Genomic DNA, 23,263 nt, shown 5'->3' with positions numbered 1-23,263 from the left:
TGGCGTCGCCCGGACTTATCCATACTATTTCTAGATGGGTTTATGATCTAAGGATTTTAAGCCCTGTTATTGCTGAACCTCTTTCACTTGACAATCAATACTTAACCTTGGCTGATTACCAATGGTTATCTTCTATGGATCAACCCATACTTATTTGTGATGGCAGCTTTGACCCTCTTACAGGCGAGGCAAGATGGGCCTCAATCTTATTGTTTCTCAATTTTGTGTGGCATGTATGGACTCTGGCTTTCCAGAATGTGCTCAAGAATCGAAAGCCAAGGGACTACAACAGGAACTACAAGAGGCACAAGAGCAAGGATGGAAAAGCATAGAAGTATGGATTAATTTTCAAGACTTGAAGTGGTTGACACAGGAAAACAGATCATGTTGGCCATGGGAGTTGGTCTCTCTGTAACATGATTCTAATACACTTTCTACTGGGGGTCTGTGTATATTTTAAAAAAGGATAGACAAACAGTTTCTGTGGCTCATCGTGTGGCTAATAGGGTCAGATGTGCTAAACTTAAGGACAAAATTACTTTAGATGTACATTTAGCTTTGTTTCTCTTAAACTTAGTTTTTTTTTTCTTCTTTATCATAACAAAAAAAAGTAAACAAATGAAAGTTGACGCATACATTCATAATATTATTTTAAAAACAAAGGGACCAAAGAAAACAAAAAGGATAAAGAAAAATTCTGTGGTCAGGGGCACCGGTCTGTGGTACCCAGAAGAAGTGGTCATGCCTTGAGAAGACCAGAATCTATATCTGAGTAAGTCCTACCTGAGAGATTATATAAACAAAAAATTTCAAAATGATCAATGACTCTTAACCATCTGATCTATGTGCTACTCCCTACAACTTTTTAAAACCAAGTTTGAACATTTCTTGACTCTGCAACTGAATGATTTATAATGCACTTTTATGTTCATTTATGCTGAATTTTCTCCCACCTAATAGTGGGCCTGATCTTCCTAACATAGGAGAAGTATCATGATATGGGCACCCCAGACCTCAGATTTTCACAGGACCCAAAAAGGAGAATGAAAACCTACATATAGATGTGTGTGCGTGTGTAGAAAAGAGGAGGGGGCCAAAAAGAACCTGTTGGTCGTCTTCAAGTCTGATAAACTCAATGGCCTTCTCAATCTGCAAAGTCCCATGGAAGATCCCAATAGAAATTATTAAAGAGTGTGCAGCTGCAGCCATTGCATCAATAACAGCCAATTCACTGTCATTTGTGCCTTCAAAAGATTTTCAATAGCATGAAGAAGACCATCCACTTGCTTGTGGCCAAAAGAACTAGAACAGACATAAAGCCAAATTCAGTCTCCACCAAGTTTAGCAAGGTGTCAATTTTCTCCACTTGTCTCTCTGTAAACAAAAAGGTGTAGTTAATTATCCATTTTCACTGAAAACGTAAACCTAGACGAAGACTAGCATATAAAATTGGAGATTTATTAATTAGACATGAGGAATTTAAATGTCTACAGGGCTTAACATCCTTTGATGAAAACGATTAAATAAGAGCCCATGAAATACAATCCAAAGCTAAGACACAAGTTCCACTACATGCAATCCAACACATTTTTGACTAAATATCTTGAGAAAAACTATGGAAAATTGACCTCAATTTTTCAAGAGGCACTCCTGGTCTACTCTCTCTCTCTCTGGTGGTTGGCTTTTAGTCCTTTTGGAAAGGTCATTGGAGAAATTTTACACAAGAAGCAGATCCAAAATATTCGAGTTTTCCCCAGCACATAATTAAACCAATATCCCATTGATGCATATGACATGGCCTGGAGATGTTGGTGAATTATTTATTCAGGGTCACTTCAGTCCCTTTGCAGAAAACAGGAAGTACATTGTGGAACTTAATATCACAAGCTGTGATTTTGGGACTTTGGAAGGAGAGGAAATGAAGGGTTTTTGAGAACAATTATAGAGTGCTACCAGAATATGTGCTAGCTCTAGCCACTCTCTAATGGAGGGGTCTTTGGCTTCCAAAACAATTTGTCAGGGTAGATAGAAATGGTATCTCTTCCAGCACTGATGTATTTTACTTTCCACATCTTTTTTTTTTTTGGATGTATAGCTGATATATGTTATTGTTTCTATCACAATTGCAATTATGCTTTTGTTTTGAGAATTGAATAGAACTTATTTTGTTCCTGATAATAAGAAAAAGGTGGGAACTATGCCATTACTCCAGTGAGGAACAACCATTTTGGGTCTTTTGTCTTGCACAAAACTTTGTGACAAATCACTTCCCTCACTCAATTAATGAAGAGATTGGAGGATTTTTTTTTTCATTACAGCACAAGGACCACATTACCTCTTTCTTTCTGGAATGTAGAGTTAGAACTTAACAAATCAATTCCTAGCAAAAGTTCATATGACTAGTGGGCAGATTTATGCAATAAAAAGAAGGAAATTGGGAGAAGAAAAGCAAATTTTCCTCCAAAAATTTTCAAAAAAAGGACTGATATATTTTTTGGTGAAAACAAGAATTGATATATCGGTTGAAGGAAAAAAAAAATCAAACCAAGGGTAGTCTATAATAATATGAGAGCTTCTACACAGGAAGAACCCCAACTAGTCAAAGTTGATAAGAAGGTAAAGACACAAAGCAAACCTTAATTCTACTAGTACTAATGCTAAGAAAAGACGACAAACTCAGGAATTGCCCAATTCCAGTGGAACTACTTTCATATAAGTATGGTAAATTCTACCAAACAATTGACCCCAATAAAAATAAGTAAATGCCAAAACTAACATAAAATACCACTTAAATTAGCTCTAAGAGAACAGCCTCTCAACTCAAAGAACAATCATCAAAGAAAGGAACTGAAGAAGAAACAAAAGGCCCAAAAGCATAATTAGAGGAAAGAGAAAAGAGATAAGAGAGAACCAATAATTTCCAAAGAGATTTTGAATCACTCTAGCTGCACCACTAATTTACCTCCAATTTCCAATACCCTTCAGCCCTTTCCTTGAATTAAGCCTAAAACCACAACTTCTTTGATTGATTGTGAGACCATAGTTTTTGTTTCAATAAACTAATATCAGCCTCAAATTTCTCAATAACCCCAAAACCCGATTCCTCCAACTAAAAATTTTGTGAGCTATTTTTCACTATTTATTCCCACAAACACCAAACCTACTTTCTGTCAAAAATCTCACCTTCTTATTTAGAAGAACAATGGAGAAAATCAAAGCACCAAGCAGGTCAACTAATGGCTTAACTAATTTTTTTGGGTAAAAAATCTTATTTTCCTTGTATCATTATTTTTCTGTTCTGACAGCTTGTCAAACCAGTTCTTCAGACACCATTGTCTGAAAATTCTGAGTCAGTTTTCATTGCTTTGGGTAATTGAGCTCCAGCAATGGATTATCCCGGATAACTAAAAGCAAATGACAGACTAAGGGAGGAAAACATCATAGTTCCTACTTAAAAGATCAATGGAGATATTCAAAGCATCAAGCCCAAATGTGCCAGACTAATGGACAAACAGCATCAGTCAGGGGCCTTCCTCTTCAGGTGGAATACAAGTGCACTGCCCATTCAATCAGTTACAAAATACCAATAGTTTCCATGTATGCTAGCAATAGTTATCTATAAGTGAATCTTGGGGAATGAAATTTCACCTATTTACTTTCTCTTTATGGAAGAAGGTTTTCTTTTTGGTGCAACATGGAAGAAGTTGAATGTATCTTAAGATCATCAATGGTGCTTTGGAGTTCATTTTGACACATTCATTTTTCTCATATTGGGGTCACCACCAAAAAATGCAAATAGATCATGGTGCAAAATAAATAGTCAAAATCTTGACTATATCAACCTTTACATTAAAGTAGACTTGTGATTACCAGAAATCAAACAAGAATAAAGCAGAGAGTACAGGCCTCCCTTTGGAAATGCAAAAGAATCATATTACTAAACATGTACCAAACAACCTTGTATATCCTTTCATTACCCACCATAGATATATTTGCAGGGAAGAAAAGTTAGAAAGAGGCAACCGCTTCAAAATCAACCAAACCAAAGAAAAAATACTCTTGTTCTTGTAGAAATGAAAATAATGACCAAAAAATAAATCCACTACCAATCATTTATATAAATGGAAAAAACCAGAAGAAAATATAAGGTAAAACATATGAAATCTGAGAAAAAGAAGAAGATATTAAAGCCACCATCATGGACATGGGAGGCGGGGAGAGGTACTCTGTCAAACACTGTACTCACCAGAGCAGAGGCAATTTGTTGCTGACAAAACGATTCAGCAAGTGGAAGGACCAAGTATAATGTCACTGAGGGCCATTGGTCCAGAGCCGATCACAGATCGTTCAGTGCCACTGGCAGCCTAAAATCAAAGGCGCAGATTAATCTCTCTGGTTAAGGCTGCATTAATTTATTAAACTTGACATGTGGTAAGGGCTTACTCTCTGTCTGGACCGGCTTGGTCTCGCTCCCTTCCCGTTTGAGGGTTTGGGTGGAGAGGATGAGGAAAGCAAGGCTGTGCAGAATGGGCTTTTGGCATTTAGAGGTAATTAGAAATCGTTATGTTCAGATTTTGCAACTGACAATCTGAATGTCAAGACAATTTTCAAATAATATTTTCAATGGAAACAATGGGGGCTACAGAGATATTTAGAATATCCTCTCTCCATTTGAAGTGTTGGAACAGAAAATAAGCTACAGTGCAAACACTGAAACACATGAAACAGAGAACGCATCATGCCATGGCTGTCAAACACTGCTCTATGCCTTGGTTCATTCTTCATATTCACTACTGAGACAAGGCTTATAACCAGCCACTTTTATCTCCATAGCCAATTCTTCCAACTTTGCATAAATTACATCACACTGAGGATGCTTTTGATCCCTAGACGTAAAGCAATTTACAACACCACTAATCTCAATCCAACTACAACCTGCCTCCTTCCTCAAACCCTTCTCTCTCATTTCTTTCCTCACCATTTCAACATTGTCCCACTTTCTCTCTTCAGCATAAATATTTGACAATAAAACATGGTAGCCAGCCATGCCATTTCCTTTCTCCATCTCAAGCAACCTCTCAGAAACCACTTTCCCCAATTCAAACTTTTTGTGTATCCTACAAGCACCAAGAAGTGAACCCCAAAGTCCCACTACATTACCCTCATCACCCAGTTCATTAACTAGTTCATAGGCTTCCATGACCATCCCGGCCCTTCCTAACATGTCCACAACACAGCAATAGTGCTCAGGTTTGCGTGCAATCATATATTCATCTTCCATTGATTCAAATATTTGGAGGCCTTCATCAACCAATCCAGAATAACTGCAAGCTGACAAGACAGCAACCAAAGTGACGGCATCAGGTTTCATGCCAGAGAGTGGCATCGACTGAAACAAAGACAGAGCTTTCTCACCCAGTCCATGCTGGCCATAGCCTGAGATCATAGTGGTGTATGTGACAGAATTTATCTCAGGTAGTCTAGTGAAAACTCTTTCAGCATAACTGATTGCACCACACTTTGAGTACATGTCTATTAGTGCTGTACCAACAAAGACATTTTGATCCAGGGTGTGGCGAAACGCAAACCCATGGAGCTGCTTCCCAACACCAACTCCTCCAACTGGACTGCAGGCTGGAAGGATAGATGCGAGTGTAACCGCATTAGGCAACTGCTGTTGTTGGAGCATCTGCCGGAACACAATTAAAGCCTGTTCAATCTGCCCATTCTGACTGTACCCAGAGATCATGGCATTCCAAGTGACTTGATCTCTATCATGAACACAATTCTTCTCAAAAAGCTTTTCTGCGGCATCAATCAAACCAGCCTTCGTATACATATCTATAAGATAACTGTCCATTCCCTCAAATTGAATCCAATGCCTGAAGAGATAAGCATGGGTCTCTTTTCCAATTTCCTGATTTCTGAGATTTGATGCAGCCGAAAGTAGAGCTGTGGCTGTTATGGAATCAATCATGAATCCTTGCTTCAGCATCTCATACACAAGCATCAATCCTTCGTCGTCCAATCCATTCTGTACAAAAGCAGAAACCATGGTATTCCAAGAGACAAGATCCCTTTCCGGCATTTTATCGAAAACCGTGAATGCAGCCTCAACAAAATCACACCTCGAATACATAGCAATTAGAGCATTTGAAATAACAACATTTGATGCCATTAAATTCTTAATCACATAAGCATGAAGCTGTAGCCCAAAGTGCAGTTGCTGCAACTGTGACACGGCTGTCAAAGCAGTGAGGAAAGTTACATTATCAGGAATAATCTGATACAAGTCTAAGACTTTAAGGAATAGATTAATACCTTCAGCAGGGAGATCATTTTGCACATACCCACTAATCATGGTGTTCCAAACTTCTATATTTCTCTCTGTTGACAAATCAAATATCTGCCTTGCAGAAACCATGTCTCCAAGTTCTGAATACATGAAAATTGCTGAACTTGCAGCAAAAAGATTGCTAACAAACTCACTACCCATTTTGAGAAGCAAACCATACAGAACACTGGAGTTCTTCTGATCCCCACTACTTGCCGCTGCTGGAAAGACATTGATGAAACTAACAACTGTTGGTTTTATTCCCATATGTATCATCATCCTAAATTGCTTCAAAGCTTCAACAAATCGTCCTGTTTTGACGTACCATGCAATTATAGTATTCCATGCTACTGCATTTCTCTTAATCATACCATCAAACAATGTCTGTACAACATCAGATTGAGAAAATTTGAAAACTCCACTGCCATTTCCATCTTCTTGGATTTCAAAGGATGGGCTCAAACAATTAGAGTACATATTCAGAAGAGAATTACCAACAATTCTACTTGGATTTGCATGAGAACGAAGAATCTGACAATGTACAGATTTTCCAAATTTTAATTGTTGAGTTTCAGCACAAGCTTTAAGCACGGAAGAATAAGTATAGGAATCAGATCGTGTGTTGGGACAGTTCTTCATTCGGACATAGAATCGAAGGGCTTCATTAGGCATGCCATTGCAGATGAACCCAATAATGATCGTGTTCCAAAGCACAGTTGTGGGGCGGGGAATGGTATCAAAGAGGTGGCGAGCAACCTCAGGTTGTCCTTCTTGGCATAATTGGCAGAGACGGGATCGAATTGTGGGAGTCTTAGGTTTAGACTTTGAGGATATCTCTGTTTGTAGAAGAGATTGAGAGTTTTCACTGATAATATGAGATTGTTGTTTATCTTGTACTTTGGTGGGAAGATTTTCTATTGGAGAGATTGAATACGAACAGTTATGGAGTCGGTAAGGTTTACAAGGGTTATGATATGAGTTAGGGATGGGGACAGGAGGCAGTGTGAAGGACCTTGAGGCCATGGGTTGTTGGCCTTCGTCTTCCCCACTAGTGAGGGGGCATGTCTATTGTATGTGCAGCTGATACAGAGTCTTATCCTATCTCAAGAAACTTGTTCAGTCGAATGAGCTGTGACAATAAAGTGGATGTTGTCTGCTGCAATAAAATAAGAAATCCCATATATTAAACAGGTAGTTTCCTTGGAGAAAAAGCTGATGACAATGAAAGAAAAATTATTCACAGGATGTTAGAGTTGCAAGTGTAAAAACACATGGTTCTCATTGTGAAGAATCCAAATGGGGAAAGCACTTGTTCATTTTTTTTTTTAAAAATAGCAACGATCTAGATAATTTTTTATAAAGGCCGTACCCAGTGCACAAGGCTCCCATGTTTAGCAGGGTCTGGGGAAGGTCAAATGTAGACAGCCTTATCCTTGTTTCCAAAGAAGCTGTTTCCAGGACTTGAACCCATGACCAAGCATTCAGCAAGTGAGCACTTGACCAGCGTTCCAAGCACGACTTCTGATCTAGGTAATTTTTTATGCTTCTCAATATAATTGAAACAAAACCATCTATCTAGAGAGTAAGACTAAAGTAACTTATTTCAATTGAAAATAATGAGGAGTCTGTAAATGTACTAGTTGCAATTTTAGCAGCCATCTCTAGTAATGAGTCCTACGCTCTTACATCATTCGGTTCTTCAAATCCTAAAATTTACTAAATATCATGAAAACTGAAATGTAAAACTCTCTCCATCCTCATAAATCTTGAAGGACTATTATGTATTTGGTCAATCACTTGCACGTGCAAGATCATATAAACAACCCTTTTCACCGTCAAAAAAAATAAAATAAAAGGAAAAACAAAAGCTAAAAACTATTATTTGCACAAGCTAATGATGTGTTGCTCCATAAACTGTCGGTCTGTCATATAAATATTGGGTGAAAGTATATCTGGTCGGCCCAAAAACTGTATTTGGCATGTCGGATGGAGCATAAATTTTTTTGACATGTAGATCCCAAGTTTCCTCACAGACCCTGTCAAACTTCAGGTCAATTGGAGTTGGCCAAAACAAAGCTTTGAAATACATGTATAACTGAGGGCTATGGAAGGGTGCATGGACAACTGAAAATGCATGGATTCGTGGACATACATGGGAATGTATTTGATTGAGTTTTAATCTGGAATTTGACAAACAGCCAATATGGTCCTATATCTGGTCGGAATCGCCAAATCATCCTGCCACCGGACATAACTAAATGGGTTGCCATATAATATACATTGGCCGTATAAAATTCTGAAGATAGAGAACAGCAAAAGAGCCGTTTTACTCTCTTAGACAAAAACTCAAACACCTGTCATGCGTCGTTAAAATTAACACTCCTCATGATTTCAATGAAATTTATCAACTAAAAAAGACACTTCATTTATCGCGCCCAAAAGCCATAAAATTGCTCAAACTAACACCCCCAGCATCCTATATTTTACTCTGTACTGCGTGGTTCCATTCGTTAGATTAAAATCAAATAAACGTAAAAGGGTTGATCAACTAACCTTTTTGTAGTCTTCGGATGATTAAATCGATTAGCGAACCCCAGACGATCGTGCAATTATCAACAATCCGAAATTTTCTTCTTGTCTTCCTAAGACTTGTGGTGGTAATGTGATATTCCCCTTCAGATAAGAAGTGAAAAGGCAAAAGCAGGAGAGAGGAGAGCAAACAGAAAGTGGCGCGAACGCAACAGACACCCTTTAGCTTGCCTCTTGAGTCTTGACTCTTGACCCGAGAATCGATTCTGGACAATTCATTGTAGTTTCTCCTTATCTGTCAAACGGCGAAATGGAGAGCCCATGGCCACAAGCTTGAAATTTGAAATCCAAAGATACGTTAATTAAGTAAAATTGGCTGGGCCACAAATATGGGGCCCTTAACCTGAAATCCTATGGACTTATCTTGGGTTGGATTTATGATTTGAACTGTCAAAGTCCAAGAGAATATTCAAAAGGGTTAGCAAACCTTGTGAAGTTCTAACTGTCATGTGCTGACATATTTTTTTTTTGGCAAGAGAATATTAACCGGTCATGTAGCCATTGCATCAATGCAATGGCCAATGAGAGTGCGCACAAAAGCATTGGTTTAGATGAGATTTTTTTATTTCGCTGGGGGCTGAGCGGTATTTTTGCATGCTCCTGTGTGACTGTGTCTAGTAGCATTTTCTTTCCCTTTTTATATAATGGAAATACTAGGGGTTGAAGCTTGGCTGTTCAGCCCATGGGTTAGGTTAGGGTTGAGATTTCCAGGCCAAGGATAGGGTCAGGCCGAGCAAGTCGGGCCTGGGCTGAGCTCGGGTTGGTCTGGCCTTCTATATATAAATATGTAATATATAATTAAAGATAATAATATCATACACTCAGTAAACTAAAACAATGCTAGCTTGACCTAACCTAGCCCTATAATGACAAAAATAAGGGCTACCAAGGTCAATTAGGGCCGAGCTTGGTTGGGTTGAGCTCGGTAGGACTGGGCTTGGGCTGTGATATCCTAACTCGACCAGGCTGCAACCCTAGGAGATCCATTAAAAGAAAAGAATCACATATAGTGAAAGAATAACACTCAACTATCTGTCACGTGGTCCCACTCATGTATTACCTCTATAGGTACCACAGGTTGTGAAATACCAAAATCCTCTCTTGAGGGTTTCCTCCAACTTCAATTGGTTGTTGTCATCCGGATTCGAGTCTTGATAGAGAGGTATAGTGATTAGAGTTCTCTCTTTTTGACTCATAAATGTCTCCTCCTTTAGGGGAAGAGAATTGACTCTAATGGATAAGACAAAAGTTTGCTCCAAATCTCTAGGTACTGCTCGACCGGGTCAGTCTCCTTTTATTTAGATGTATGTGTGGTTCTCTATCACATGGAGTAACCCATGTATATTGCACTAGGCATAGACGTCTAGAGGGACCCCTTTAATACATCAATCATAGAAGTAATTATCAGGTGTTCTGCTTCCTCTTAGCCCTTCTCCACTTCTAATACCTTTCTCAATTGCAATGGAATCTAGTCTTTTCCTTATTTCTTTAACATTACGATCAGTGTTATGGTGTGAAAAGACATGATTGAAACAAATGCAAGGAGTGAAAATGTAGGTACTAATCTTTTTGTTGTTCTTGTTCTCCTCTTCAAAATTTGGGAAAAGGAACGTAGCGCAGTGTGTGTCTGCGCCAGACACATGTCCAGCATATGAAATGACTGGCACAGTGACACACCCCCCTGAAAGGTGGAAAGGACCAGGGGTGTGTAGGTCATTTTGCATGCGACTGTGTGTGAGCACACACACACGCCGCGCTGTGCAACCGGGAGGCATTCTTTCTCCCTTCAAATTTTTATTTGAGAATCTCGGTTCTCCATTCATACAACATGTCATCCGGTTCATTGAATGCATCTTTGATCTCTTCTAGCCAGTCCTTCACATCTTTTTCTCGCATTTGTTTCTCTTCTGCATCCTCAAGCACTGACCAGATGGCCTTGAGTGTTGTAGAACAGCTTGTTCACTTCTTCATTGACACCAAAGACCAGCCTCCGCTTTTGCTCATTCTGCTGTTGAATGATTGAGGTGCTGCAACGCTATGGAAACAAGTGTTATGAAGCAAAATTGGGTGGTGCAATTCTAATCTGATGCACATTTTTATTTGCATTTCTCGTGATGTGTTCTTAGAATCTAAAGTAAAATCAAACCTGAAACTAATTGGCTGCAAAGCCTTATCATTGATAGTAACCTTTTGATTTGAACTTGGTACCCCAAAGCTGTTTCTTGATGTGATGAAAAGATTCATATCAAAGTCTCTCACAGGGAATGCAGTCAAAAGCTATAGTTCCACAATATATTCTATATATGAAGAATTCCAATTTATTGACATTCTGAGCTGGTCCCTAAGCTCTAATATTGAAGTAGTTAACAAGCAATTACAAAACCACTACTTGTGTTCTTGTATTCCCTTAGTGCAGTAGAATACATTTATCAAAGGTCAGAGGAGCACTGGACGTCTACAAATTGAAATCTGTCTCCACTCCATTTATCTAGTCATGCCCAGCCATCGGATGCACACCGGATGTGCTGGAGAGGATCTGAATCCATACCAAGCTCTCCATTGTCGCCAAAAACACACCATAACCTAATTTTTTAATGGGTCAGAGTTTGACCTTTCTACCTAAAAAAAAGGGGGAGGGCGAGGGGAGGGGAGGGGAACGGAAAGGAGGGGGGGGGGGGGGGGAGGCAAAGAGTGAGAGATTTGATACTTGATCTTTGTGTTCAAGCTGGTTTGAAACCCAGCCCATAGCCACCTGGCTCACCCCAATGATCTATGGAAGCACCAATAAAACAACCCTTGGCCACGGAAACAACAATATTACAGGTTGAATAACAAAAACCCAAAAAATACAATAAAAAATTGAAGCAGTTGAAGTTCTTACTGGCTAAGTAAGTTGGAAAAATCAAGGAAGTTAAAAGCCATTCATTTTGGCTCGTCACATGTAACATATCATATACGCGTTTATTCGGTGACTACACAACTTGAAACAAGAAGTGAGCAGCCGTTCTATTAATCACAACCAAAGAACAGCACCTTCACTCTCATATTCTGGCTAGGTTTTGATGGATAGGACTTGCAATAAGGTTCAATTAGTGTGGTTCAGAAAAACTAATTGGTGAAGATTTTGCAATTACTTGGGAAATTGGAAATAGCTACCATATAAATCTCTGGATCCCAGGTTCATGGTCCCAATGGAAAGGCCGAAACAAAAACATCAGCATTGTGAAGGTATTGACTACTATGTAAAGGATCCCCATAAGGAACCAACTTTTGTCATCTTTAATCTGAGAATGAAGAATCAAAAAAAAGAATGGTATGGTAAAATATCTGAACTCGATCAATGGAGCAGGGATGAGAACTGCTGCAGAGGCGCAGAAAAATACCAATATCCAGATATTCTTTTGAACCTTTCCTGCCAAAAATGAACAGAAACAATTTCCTTAGTGTCATTAGGAAAACTAAGACAAACTGAATGCCAAGAGATTCGTTACTGACCCAAGTTACTGCATATGGAAAGCCATGAGTAAGCATAAAAAGGAACCAGAATGTACTTCATTGACCAATGAGCTCTCATAACCTTCCGCCAGACATAAAAAGTGTAATGCCGGTTGTCAGCAAGGAGATATGGGTGTGCTATGCTGCAAGGGAAAATTAATTGAGTGCAAGTATGAATCCCCCATGACCCCCCCCCCCTACCCTCCCACACACCAAAAAAAAAAAAAAGTTTGAAAAGGAAGTATGAGATCGCATGCATAGTATTGGAGACCATTCAGCCAGTCACCGAAAAAGAAAAAAAAAAGTTGTAACAACAAAGTTATAAAAAAGAACACAGATTAATAGCCACAATAATTTACAACTACATTATAAATTTAAGAAAACTCTACTATAGGACTGTAGGGCATCCAAACCAACATGCCCCAACCCAAACCCCAGTCACATTTTCCACATAGCTAAACAGAAAACTGGGATTGCGTCTAAAACTCTGTTTCTTTGGACATAACATGGCTGGTGAAGAACATGAAACCATTCATTAAAGAAATAGTCTCATTCAGTTTTGGGGCATGAAATAGTGGGCCCTGCTATATAATGTACATTCCATATGTTTCTTTGAGATGAGATAACTTCTGTAGTGAAAAATATTTTACATTCTTAACTTCCGGCCATTTTACGTCCAAAAGAAATGGAGCTGAAGGGAAAATCATATTTGCATTTACAGACCTTATAAAAATTCACCTCAAGTACCTGAAAAAATGTACAGCAAGAAACCCAGCCAAAAGAACCACAAGCCCTTTAATGAAACTCATGGGCCTCATTCTCCACAATGTCCTGCATAAGACTTTAGCTCGGCCTAGAGTGAAATGCAATGGAGCCATGGCCAGAGCAGTAACCAGACTAAAATACATTATCTGTGCAAAATGTGGGGAGATAGAATGAGCTTCTTTTGCACCTGCAATATCATGAATTATGCAATGTCAGATAAACACTTTAGTTAATGAACAGAGAAGGAATGGGAGATTTAAGTTGATAGTACCAAGAACTATACTTCCATTCCAAAGGACAAAAGTGACAAAGGCCAGCAATACCAACAAGAATGGACCGAACTGCAGCAAAATCTCCCACTTCAAGTGCCACAATCTAAAAAAGATGGTGCTAAATTCATCAAACAGACCTGCAATATAAAATGCCAGTATGCTATTTTAAAATTAAAGCATGACGTATCAACAACAACTTCTTAAAGCATGACGTATCACTGTCATTAATTCTGAATATACCAGTCAATAGTTCAAGTATTTCATGGAAAGATTTTATAGAAGCCATAGAACAGACATTGTGCCAAGAAATTTTCGCCCCGTTTTGGGAGGTAGTGGGGTAGTGGCATTTTTCAGTGTGCCACAAAAGTAATCCAGTGTTCTGTAAAACTGAATTACCTTCCCCCACCGAAACTTGGATTGATATGATTTCTGAGGCATTGCAACACCAACTTTGAGAGCTAAAAGTTTCATCCATTGAGCTTCAACAGAATCTGCCTCGAAGACAACTTAAAACTCTATTGAAGGTACTGTCACATGCAAAATACCACGGCAAACCATTGCACATCAACTTCAAGCTTTGCTACCTGCCACTGCACTACAATACTCTAGGCTTCTTTCAACATACCCCCAGCATACTGAGCTTGAACACTGCTGCTTCAAAATACCAGACCCACATTTATGAGAGAGTTGGCTGCCTGCATGGCTGCACCTCTCAGATACTGTTAAGAGAGGGTGTTGCCAACAATGACAACACAACTCAAGCATCTCTGCCCATGATTGACTGACACACTCACAGCTGCCCAGCAGCTCAACTGACCATCCAGACTGCCACATGCTGAACAAGTAGAGCAGTTTTAAATCCCACAAAACAATGCTCTGTCTCTCACAGAACTCACAAGGTCAAGGCTAAATTAAGTTTTCAAATCAATGGTAGTGGGTATGATCCCCTACTCTTTATTTATAACTTCACGGAAACAAGCAAAATAGGAAACCCTTCATGTGGTAAGGAAAATCCCTTACAACTTAAGTTTTGTTTTTTTTGGTAAAGCCCTTGCAACTTAAGTCTCTCTTCAAAATAGAAGCTATTCTAGAACATTACAAAATAGAAACGAACTACTTAATCGCGTATACAACTTAAATTCCTAATATTTGGATATATAGAATTGGCCATATGGCCCATTACAGTAGTAAACCCAAAAATATAATGCCCATGACCCATTCAAAGTAGAAGCTATTCTAAAACATTACCATTGGATATTAGGTGCACCTAGATGTACCAAAGAGAGATTCTACCATGCAGCTTCTTTAAAGTGAACGAGTAGATCACTAGGAATTTGGGCACAGCCATTACAACAAAATGTGATTGTAAAGAAAAAAACATGAATAAATATCTGAATATGATGAAGCAAATTGTTGAAGTTCACATCAATTCTTTTTAAAAGATCCATTACCATGTCATATGTCTAAAGTTACACCACTAAATGAAAATATAATATAAATAGAATATATCTTTCGCAAAAAGTCATAAGGATATTCAAAACCCAACTAGGCAACAACATAAGAACCATCGAAAAGTTTACATTTGAAGGAGATGCAAGCACAAAACCTGAAGAATGAGTCAATGAAGAGGTATTCATTACGGACATAGAATGGCTGGCAACATTCATAGCACCACTACTCTTTCGCTTTCTCAGGTTCAAGTATCCTGGAACACTTCTATTGTCAGTTAATTGAATACTTTTCCTGATTGATAGACCAGCATCATTCAATTGTATATCTTTTCGATTAGGAGCTAGCAAAAAATTAATAGCCCCAGTGCATGCAACAAAAAGCATCCATATAACATTTGTTTGCCGAATGAATACTGCCAAGGCTCCAAGCTGTCAAAATAAAGGTGGATGTAAGAGGAAACTAACACTAGTCAAAATCTATCAAAAAGAAAAAGGTATATTGCTGAATCAAATTTTCCTTTTCAAATTGCACAACAATTCTTACTTATCTTCAGCAATTCCTTTACCACATAGCATGGTTCAAGAAGTCGCCGGTTTCGGTTTCAACTTGAACCAGCACGAAACATCAAGTGACTCACTAGGCATTTAGGATTTCGACCAAAACTTCCAAGTTTTGTCGAAACCTAGGGTAGAGTCTGTCGTGCCGTTTTGTATTGCCGAAATGTTATAATCACATGATATAAATACATACATTTGATCAAGACATTCACTGTTTCGATTGACCTATACTGAAATTTTGACATGACTCGTGCGAAACCTGCTCTCAAGGTTAAACCTCAATTTTAAGTGGGTTTTGGTCATTCCACCTTCAATTCTTTGTGGAACAAGTTGTTAGAAGCTTGAATAAATCACTACAACTAAGATTTGGAAGGTTTAAGGGAGATTAGTTGAAGATTCAGAGTTTGAGGTAGTAGTGGGTTCAGGCAGCCGGGACAGTGGCGTGCATCATAATTTCCCAAAGGCATATCTAGCGTCGGGTATGGTGAGGTTTATCAGCATGGCTCTTCATTGTTTTCATTTTGTATTACTCATGATGATCAGTCACAAGGTGTGGCACTTTTTGTTGATAGCATTTTCTTCTTCCCAGGGCCCCAACGGCCCTATCAGTCAGGGGAGACACATTTGCATCATCTTCCTAACAGTGATCTATATCCGAGGTTGGGCTACCTAGGATATCTGGGTGATGAGACATATAAAGCTGTTGTGATGGACTTTGAGCTTTTCTTCTGACATACCATGACATGGCCATCTTTTATGATCGAATCAGAGGATCGGTTTCGTCGATGGCAACAATCTTTCTCATCTTTCGAGCCTGCCCGGAACTCCATGGTATTGACATAGAGTAGGAGGAAAGGCAGGGAACTTTTGCTTATTTGCACCTTTGGGCCTTCATGTGAACTTGTGATTTGTGAAGTCAGTGTCGGTGATTGTACAATTGCACCTTTGATGTAATATTCTAACATTTAGTAATATTAAATGATTTTTCTCCGTTTGACACTTGCAATTGCATATTTTAACCAGTTTCTTTATATTTGGTATGTTATAATACTAAATCATGTGTGACTTAGGTTATCTTAAAGTAAATATTAGGCATGGTATGGCAAACACTGCCAACCTAGGGACTATGGTACGAAACCAAACTAAAAATTTGAGTGTGTTTTTCAACAATCTTAAGGTCTCACTATGTTTAGAGATGCTTAACTAGGGCCTCTGCCAAGTATTAGCCCAAAATATGGTCGTTTAACCACCGAAATAGTAAAACGAATCCACCATCGAACCCCTGCAGATTTTCGACCAGAAGTCAGTTGAAACCTGAAATAAAATGGTTTTGACTAGGGTTTCTTCTTGAACCTTGCCACATAGACCATAATCAAATACTAAGAGCTGAGGCTCTCCACCCTTGAGATCCTCAAGTTCAAGGCTATGTTAAGTTTACTTTAAGTTCTTTTACAGGAAATGATGACTCAGATTTTCACTGTGATGCCGTTTTGCTGATGCACCTCCAACAAGCAGCGGGTGTTAGCATTTTGATCCTCGCAGGTAAGAAGAACTGACTGAGACAGGACTTTAGCTTTGGATGTCACACATAAAGTACAGATTACAGAAGGTCATCATTTTTCTTGTTTGGAGTTGTCAGAAAAAAATAACCAGAGATTCTAGGGGAAAAAAAATCAACGTCCAACCTCAAGATTGTGGAAATTGATTGTATGGAATGTACATTATATAGCAGGGCCATCAAATTAAGAAGCTCCAAAGTTTGGCGGGTGGGTGGGCATGTGTATACATGTTTCGTTTAGGAGTAAGGGAGGCAAACAAGGGAGGAGTAATATAAGCTGATCACTCTCTAAACAAATCTGCGTGACTGAGCAAGGAGGAAAATAACATAAGTATCTCTCTGGACTCCTAAAAATGTGTTATGGGGTGATTCATTGCAGGAAGATTGATTTTTTTTATTTTTTACAAAGCAGGATTATCAAAATTTTAAAACAAATTTAAAGCACCAGAGAAAAAATAGTTGCATTTATTGTTGTTGTTGATGCACTTATTGTAGATAATTGTTTAAGAGATGAAGCCTAGGCTTGAAGCAGAGATAACAATAAGACAGAACAATAATAAGTTTTCTAACTGAAGAAATCCAGCAGAGATCTACCTATTGTGCAACCTTTAAGAAGAAAGAGAAGAAATAATTGACCAAAGGCTGCAAAGTAAGTTACATCTGTTTCTCTCCAACTTTTGTTTTAAGACCAATTTCAATCTTTCTTTTCACCTATGAGATCCCTTAACCTAAGTTTTAAACAAATTTCAAACTTTCTTTCCACCTATTAGGATCCGTTAACCTAAGTTTTAAATCTCACTTTGTCTTGGCCTAACTTTCTAAAATATCAGTTTTTGGCCACTAACCAAATTGATTGCAGTCACTGAGATTTCAGTCAAAGGTATCAGATTTTGGAGTCATTTTGGCCAAAACAACCATTTTAACCTAGATAAAAGAATAATTCCTTGTTTTAAACCATTATAGCAATTGAGAGCACACACAATATCTAATTTTCCACTCCTAGAGACATCAAAAGATGGCAAGCAAGAGAGGTAGATGTTTCCGAATACTCATGTGTGTGTGTGTGTGTGTGTGTGAGAGAGAGAGAGAGAGAGAGAGAGAGAGAGAGAGAGAGATTATCTACTGATAGTATTTTGTCCAACACATGCTAACAGTGCCATGAAATGGGGAAATTCATTCTGGTTTCTCATGATAGAGAATGTAGTGAAAGAGCGAGGTGCAGGCAGATGGGAAATATTGAGTTTCATTGTAGGGCGGGGATCACCAAGGCCTTAAAAAGAGATGGAGATGTGACAACCAAATTCCCAGTCTGAAATTACTGAAAGATACCAAACTTTCAATTTTTAAGAGAACTGAGCGGGAAAATGAAACAAATTTAGGTTGAAACAAAGCATCTTGCTCAAAAAGTTAAGATAGCTAGCCAAAAAAAAAAAAAAGATTTAGCTTAACTTGATCCTTGAGACACATATGCTGCATATTCTCAGATAACTGTTTAACAGAGTATGGGGATGGGAAGAAGACACGAGACTCACTTAGTAATCACATGACTTCTAATGAAATGAGCATGATACCATGACCATGGTACCCTATACAGATGTACTATTAAAGCACTTAAAAGTCGACAAAACAGAACCCCCTCCATAAGCTAATGTGCACCTTGACTGATAACATGCACCATGCTTCTGTTGGATGTTAGCTAGAATCATCTACCTTCTTGCATAAGATCTTCCCAATGTGCCCACTGCCCACTCTAGTGACCCTATGCCCCTTCTCTTCTGCAGATGTTCAACTCCATTGATAAGAAATAAAGTTCTTTAAAAAAAAAAGCAATTCTGGGAGCAGAGATCAAGGATAATTCCATCTGCTAAATGCATGGTTTGGGTTGTAGAGGTCCTTCCTCAAAATTTTCTTTGGGACTTCAAGAAAAATATTGAAGAGAACAAAAGAAGTCCCCTAGTAATACCTAAAACTAAACTTTGAATCTATGTAGAGCATGCGACTATTCACAGCACCAGCTCGTGAAATTATTTAAAGGTAATTCCTAGTTTCATTGATCAAAGGAATATTTTAAGCAGAAGCTACATAGAAGGAAAGACGGAAGACAAGTTTTTGACAGATAATGCAAATATCAGTACTCCCCCCCCCCCACCAAAAAAAAAAAAAAAAGATTACCTAATATAAATAGATGGAACTAAGAAGGGACCAAGGCTTTAAACGCCACTACTTGCCAACTCATGTGCTAAGGGTTTTAAGTGTCTCCTTTCTAATTGAAGGCTCACAACCCCTTTAATAAATCCATTTGTTGCTTGTTCTCTAAAATATCTTAAAGTCAATCAAAAAATTAATAAAAGAGTTATCTAAGATATATCAACTAAGCAAAGGATAATGCATGTGTGATGGATTATTTAATGGAGTCAAGCTGGTTTCCTTACCATTGAACTGATTAGATAATGCTTCTTCAGACAAGCCAGGTACATGGCAAGCACTGCTGCTACTGAAGCTACATCTGTATAATACAGAAATGTAAAGAACCAGTGGACAGGATACAATGCTATGACAACTGTATATAAAGTTGCCTTTCTTTTATCAAGGCCTGGTCTCAAGTGAGTTAGAATATCATAGACAAGGATGCTGCATATGACTGCCAAGATACCATTCATGGAACGAAGCACTGCAGTTGAACACATATCAGAAACTGATGAAGCTGCTTGCACACACCACATGCCTGGAAACAAAGAAGCAACATGGGCAAGTGAAAGATAGTACCTGCAGTAGGATTAACATGCGTAAATCAATTTCCCACATTACCTTTTCTGCTTATTATTCTAATATATAAGAGAAGTAATACTTGGTAAAACATTGGTTCTGAACAGATGTTAGCAATTTTGATTTCTTCGGATTGAAAAATAAGAACGGAAATAAATACAGCGGTTGTAGTCATAGAGACCTTAAGTATGCAATAACTAGTCTCTATTAAAAGCAGAGTGATGCAGGACTATAGGGAACTTTTCTCTCTTTCCTCTAATTATCCCATAAGCAGTATTAGACTATTAGTTATTAAAAATTCTAGTAAAAAGGCATGTGGTATTTAATAGGCAAACAATTATTTGAGGATTATTGATACTTTTATAATTCCATTTGTTATAATTTTATTTATCCTTTAGATCTGACCTCCATATAAAAGGCCCTGTAAGTGATGTGTGCACGGGAGAGGGAGGGAGATACAATGAAAAAGAGAGAAAATATGGTAGGGGAGAAAAGGGATAAAAGTTGGCTTTTACGGACAAAGCCATGACATCTTGGCCTTATCGAGGAAGCCTGCCTCCTTCACATCAGAGAAAAAATTGGGGATTAATATTGTGCCGATTCTATTACGATAGTGATATTTAAAAAAGTTTTACATTGTTAGAGAACTACTACACAACACCCATAATTCCCACGTACTATAACTACTCCCACACTTCTACAACTACCACCTCACTTACATGCAACTACTAATCAGATATAACTACTACATACACGTGGACTCCTAACTTCATATAACTACTTAGACTCCTGACTTCACCAAACTACTTTACATGCACGCACTTGCGCCACAACTACTCCTTTCCCATGCATGGACCTGTATGCACTTTTGCTGACTATGCAACTGGGCACATAACAGTAAGCCATGAAGCTAAACACTCAGTGGTGCTATTTCCAATTGAAATAAGTATTCACTTGGAGTTGGGTGCTGGAAGGCCCCACAATCCCAGCCACAACCAGTAACAATGACTGTCAGAACATTTATAACACTGACAATCGCAAACATCACTTTTACTTTGAATATTTTATTCACCATCTTGGCACAATGGTCCAAGTGCATGGACAATACACAGCCAAGCTGGATCCTTTTCTGTCACCTGGCAGCTGTGTTGTCACTCAAAATTTGGGGCCACTTGGCCCAGATCACTCTATTCATTTGGCAAGTCTCAGCCCAAAAAAATTCACCGGATGGAAAAATAAATCTTTTTGAAAAGGTTGGACAGCTGATAATACAAGGGGGCCCAATACAAGGTGGACCATAAAATTTAGCATGTGACTAATCCATCCAACAGTTGGAATGACTAGTATACCAGATTCTTGAGCACAACATCCATATACACTTTTTTTTACCAATATCTTGTTATTAAATCACCAGATTTTATTTAATTGATATGACATATAATTAAATAATAATAAATCAATTTAAATTTTACTGACGGCCAAAAATAATGATATACAGTTTGCCATACCATGGATAATATTTAACTGCTAGTTATTTTGCTGACAATTATTCATACCAATAAGGAAACTACCCTCCTTAAGATCTTCATAGAACCATGACAACAGGTAGATAATGGCCATAATAAAAAACCATAGTTAATCCTAAAAGGAAACAGTGGTCGGTAATGTAACAATTATAACCTTAATTTTCCTGATTTACAAAGGAAATTTTTGGTTTGCCCAAGATTACATCAACAAAATATGCAAGGGTATCAAGATCTCACACCAATTCAAAAAAACAAAAACAAGAGGAATGGAGAACTCACAGGCCAGGGGGAGTAGTAATCATGGGATCCCAGCTTTTGAAATTGCCTTTACAATATTGTTGAGCCTGAGGTATGTGGAAGATCTCATCCTGTGCAACAGAGGTACATCTGTTAACATAATGGAGCAGAAAAATTTAAGCCTACTGAGAAAAAATTAGAGAAAACAAACAACTGAAGGGATCACCATGTATGGCTCCGGAACAAAGCGATTGACCATTATGATAATCGGAATAACCCACGAGCTCACCATTGCTGCTACAGCCATCCTACCCATCTCTTTACAACTACCACTCCCTGCAATAATTGTCCACATGTTCAGAAAAAGGTACTTATGTACAATTTTTTTTCTCTCTCTTCATTTTCTTTGGGGTGTATGCATTTTTGGGAAGGGGAGAATCTACAAAAAACAGAAGTTTCCAAAATCTTTCTCCACAATTTGGGAAGACTATGGGAAGTTTCCATTTCAAACCAGCAACTCAGGTCTGAAATAAAAAATCAATAAATCTTAACAACAGAAACTTAACTACCAAGTTAGATTGCAAACCAGTAACTAATGAGTGAGATTTGAGAGACTATAATGAACTACAATTTGGTTTAGAAACAGGGGTACCGCCAGGTAGAAGAAGAAGAAGAAATAAGAAGGGACAGGGAAGGAAAGTTGGGAAGAACATACCAGAGAAGAGAGAATTGGATCCGAATTACCAGAGAATGAAGAAGAAGAGATCAATCAACCAGCAGTCATACAACAGCAGCTTCTTAAAATTCTGTTCTATACATTTATTCCTATTGAATAGGTGAAGATCACCGCCTCTGGTGGCAAAGAGCATCGACATGAAGATCCCTTCGACGCCAGCAATTTCTTGGCCAGAGGGGAGGGTGCCACGGTAGAAGGAACCAAAACCGCCTTGGCCTAGGCGGTTAGAGGAGGAGAAGGAAGAGGTGGAACAGTGGAGAACTTTGTATGAGAAGCGGTGAGGGGGCTTCACATCGGCCGGAACTGTCCAATTACAGGACAGTAGAGAACGGCTATAAAGAAAAGAATAGATAGAGCAGCAGCGCATCCGGCGACTGGTAGAATGAGATTAGAACTGCGATGGTGGTGGCGATGATTGTGAGGCTGGACTGGTTCAGGTGGAGGCGGTGGTGGTGATGTGGTGGTTAGTGAAACCAAAGGCCACGGCGGCGGAGGCGGAGGTTGGCGTGAGGGCATGGCGGAAGCGAAACAAAAGAAACGTTCAAGAAACATAAATCCTCATAACTGACTGGTGAGAGTAGCGACAGGGGAAGAGCCAAAGAAGAAGAAATAGTGAAACACTACTCCTCTTTATGATGATGGTGTCTTGTTCGTGAACAAATTAGAGAACCAAACAGAACATATCAAACAAACATCACTACAGATGGAAAATCGAAGCCGCTTTCTGGATTTAAAGGGTTTTAAGCTCCCAAGCTCACCTTTTCTGAACGATTCAACAGATTTTCCAACTTTCTATAACTCCTTCACCTCTACCTTTCCCTCCAACAATCCCCTCCTTCAAGAATCTGTACCTATTGTTTCAAAAACTTCGCTACGCAAAAATCTGAGTACGGATAGCTATGCACCAAGATCTCGCAAAGGAGAGAGCATATGTAAACAACAAATCTCTTAGCATTCTCTCTCTACTGTAATTTTT

General features: G+C 38.6%; 2 protein-coding genes and 1 long non-coding RNA gene across 3 annotated transcripts; all 3 read right to left on the bottom strand.

Moving 5' to 3' along the window:
• Positions 1–1,013: 1,013 nt before the first annotated feature.
• LOC122646069 lies at positions 1,014–3,677 on the bottom strand. Its single transcript, XR_006330557.1, has 3 exons — positions 3,649–3,677; positions 3,452–3,557; positions 1,014–1,370 (listed from the first exon to the last, which is right to left on the bottom strand). It is a non-coding gene; the product is annotated as an uncharacterized LOC122646069 (long non-coding RNA).
• Positions 3,678–4,622: 945 nt separating this feature from the next.
• On the bottom strand, positions 4,623–7,510 carry LOC122646068 (pentatricopeptide repeat-containing protein At3g22150, chloroplastic). Its single transcript, XM_043839540.1, has one exon. The coding sequence runs from the start codon at positions 7,355–7,357 to the stop codon at positions 4,775–4,777; it is 2,583 nt and encodes an 860-aa protein (XP_043695475.1). The 5' UTR covers positions 7,358–7,510; the 3' UTR covers positions 4,623–4,774.
• Positions 7,511–12,065: 4,555 nt separating this feature from the next.
• On the bottom strand, positions 12,066–21,910 carry LOC122645826 (dol-P-Glc:Glc(2)Man(9)GlcNAc(2)-PP-Dol alpha-1,2-glucosyltransferase). Its single transcript, XM_043839205.1, has 8 exons — positions 21,778–21,910; positions 21,594–21,682; positions 19,455–19,788; positions 15,062–15,335; positions 13,455–13,592; positions 13,166–13,370; positions 12,419–12,561; positions 12,066–12,335 (listed from the first exon to the last, which is right to left on the bottom strand). Exons 1-8 carry the CDS (start codon positions 21,904–21,906, stop codon positions 12,076–12,078), a joined length of 1,572 nt encoding a protein of 523 aa, XP_043695140.1. The 5' UTR covers positions 21,907–21,910; the 3' UTR covers positions 12,066–12,075.
• Positions 21,911–23,263: the final 1,353 nt, after the last annotated feature.

The sequence above is a fragment of the Telopea speciosissima genome, chromosome 11 (genome assembly GCF_018873765.1).
Source record: "Telopea speciosissima isolate NSW1024214 ecotype Mountain lineage chromosome 11, Tspe_v1, whole genome shotgun sequence".
In the NCBI taxonomy this organism is placed as follows: domain Eukaryota; kingdom Viridiplantae; phylum Streptophyta; class Magnoliopsida; order Proteales; family Proteaceae; genus Telopea; species Telopea speciosissima.
This window is presented reverse-complemented; position numbering and strand designations above follow the sequence as displayed.

What these genes read in the sequence shown, in the direction of transcription:
- LOC122646068 (XM_043839540.1), bottom strand. Translation starts at nt 7,357, where the DNA reads ATGGCCTCAAGGTCCTTCACACTGCCTCCTGTCCCCATCCCTAACTCA.
- LOC122645826 (XM_043839205.1), bottom strand. Translation starts at nt 21,906, where the DNA reads ATGTGGACAATTATTGCAGGGAGTGGTAGTTGTAAAGAGATGGGTAGG. An exon ending in ATTACTACTCCCCCTGGCCT is followed by an intron (nt 19,789 to 21,593) that starts GTGAGTTCTCCA and finishes ATCCTACTGCAG; the next exon opens with GTACTATCTTTCACTTGCCC. An exon ending in TTCCATATGCAGTAACTTGG is followed by an intron (nt 12,336 to 12,418) that starts GTCAGTAACGAA and finishes CATTTTTGGCAG; the next exon opens with GAAAGGTTCAAAAGAATATC.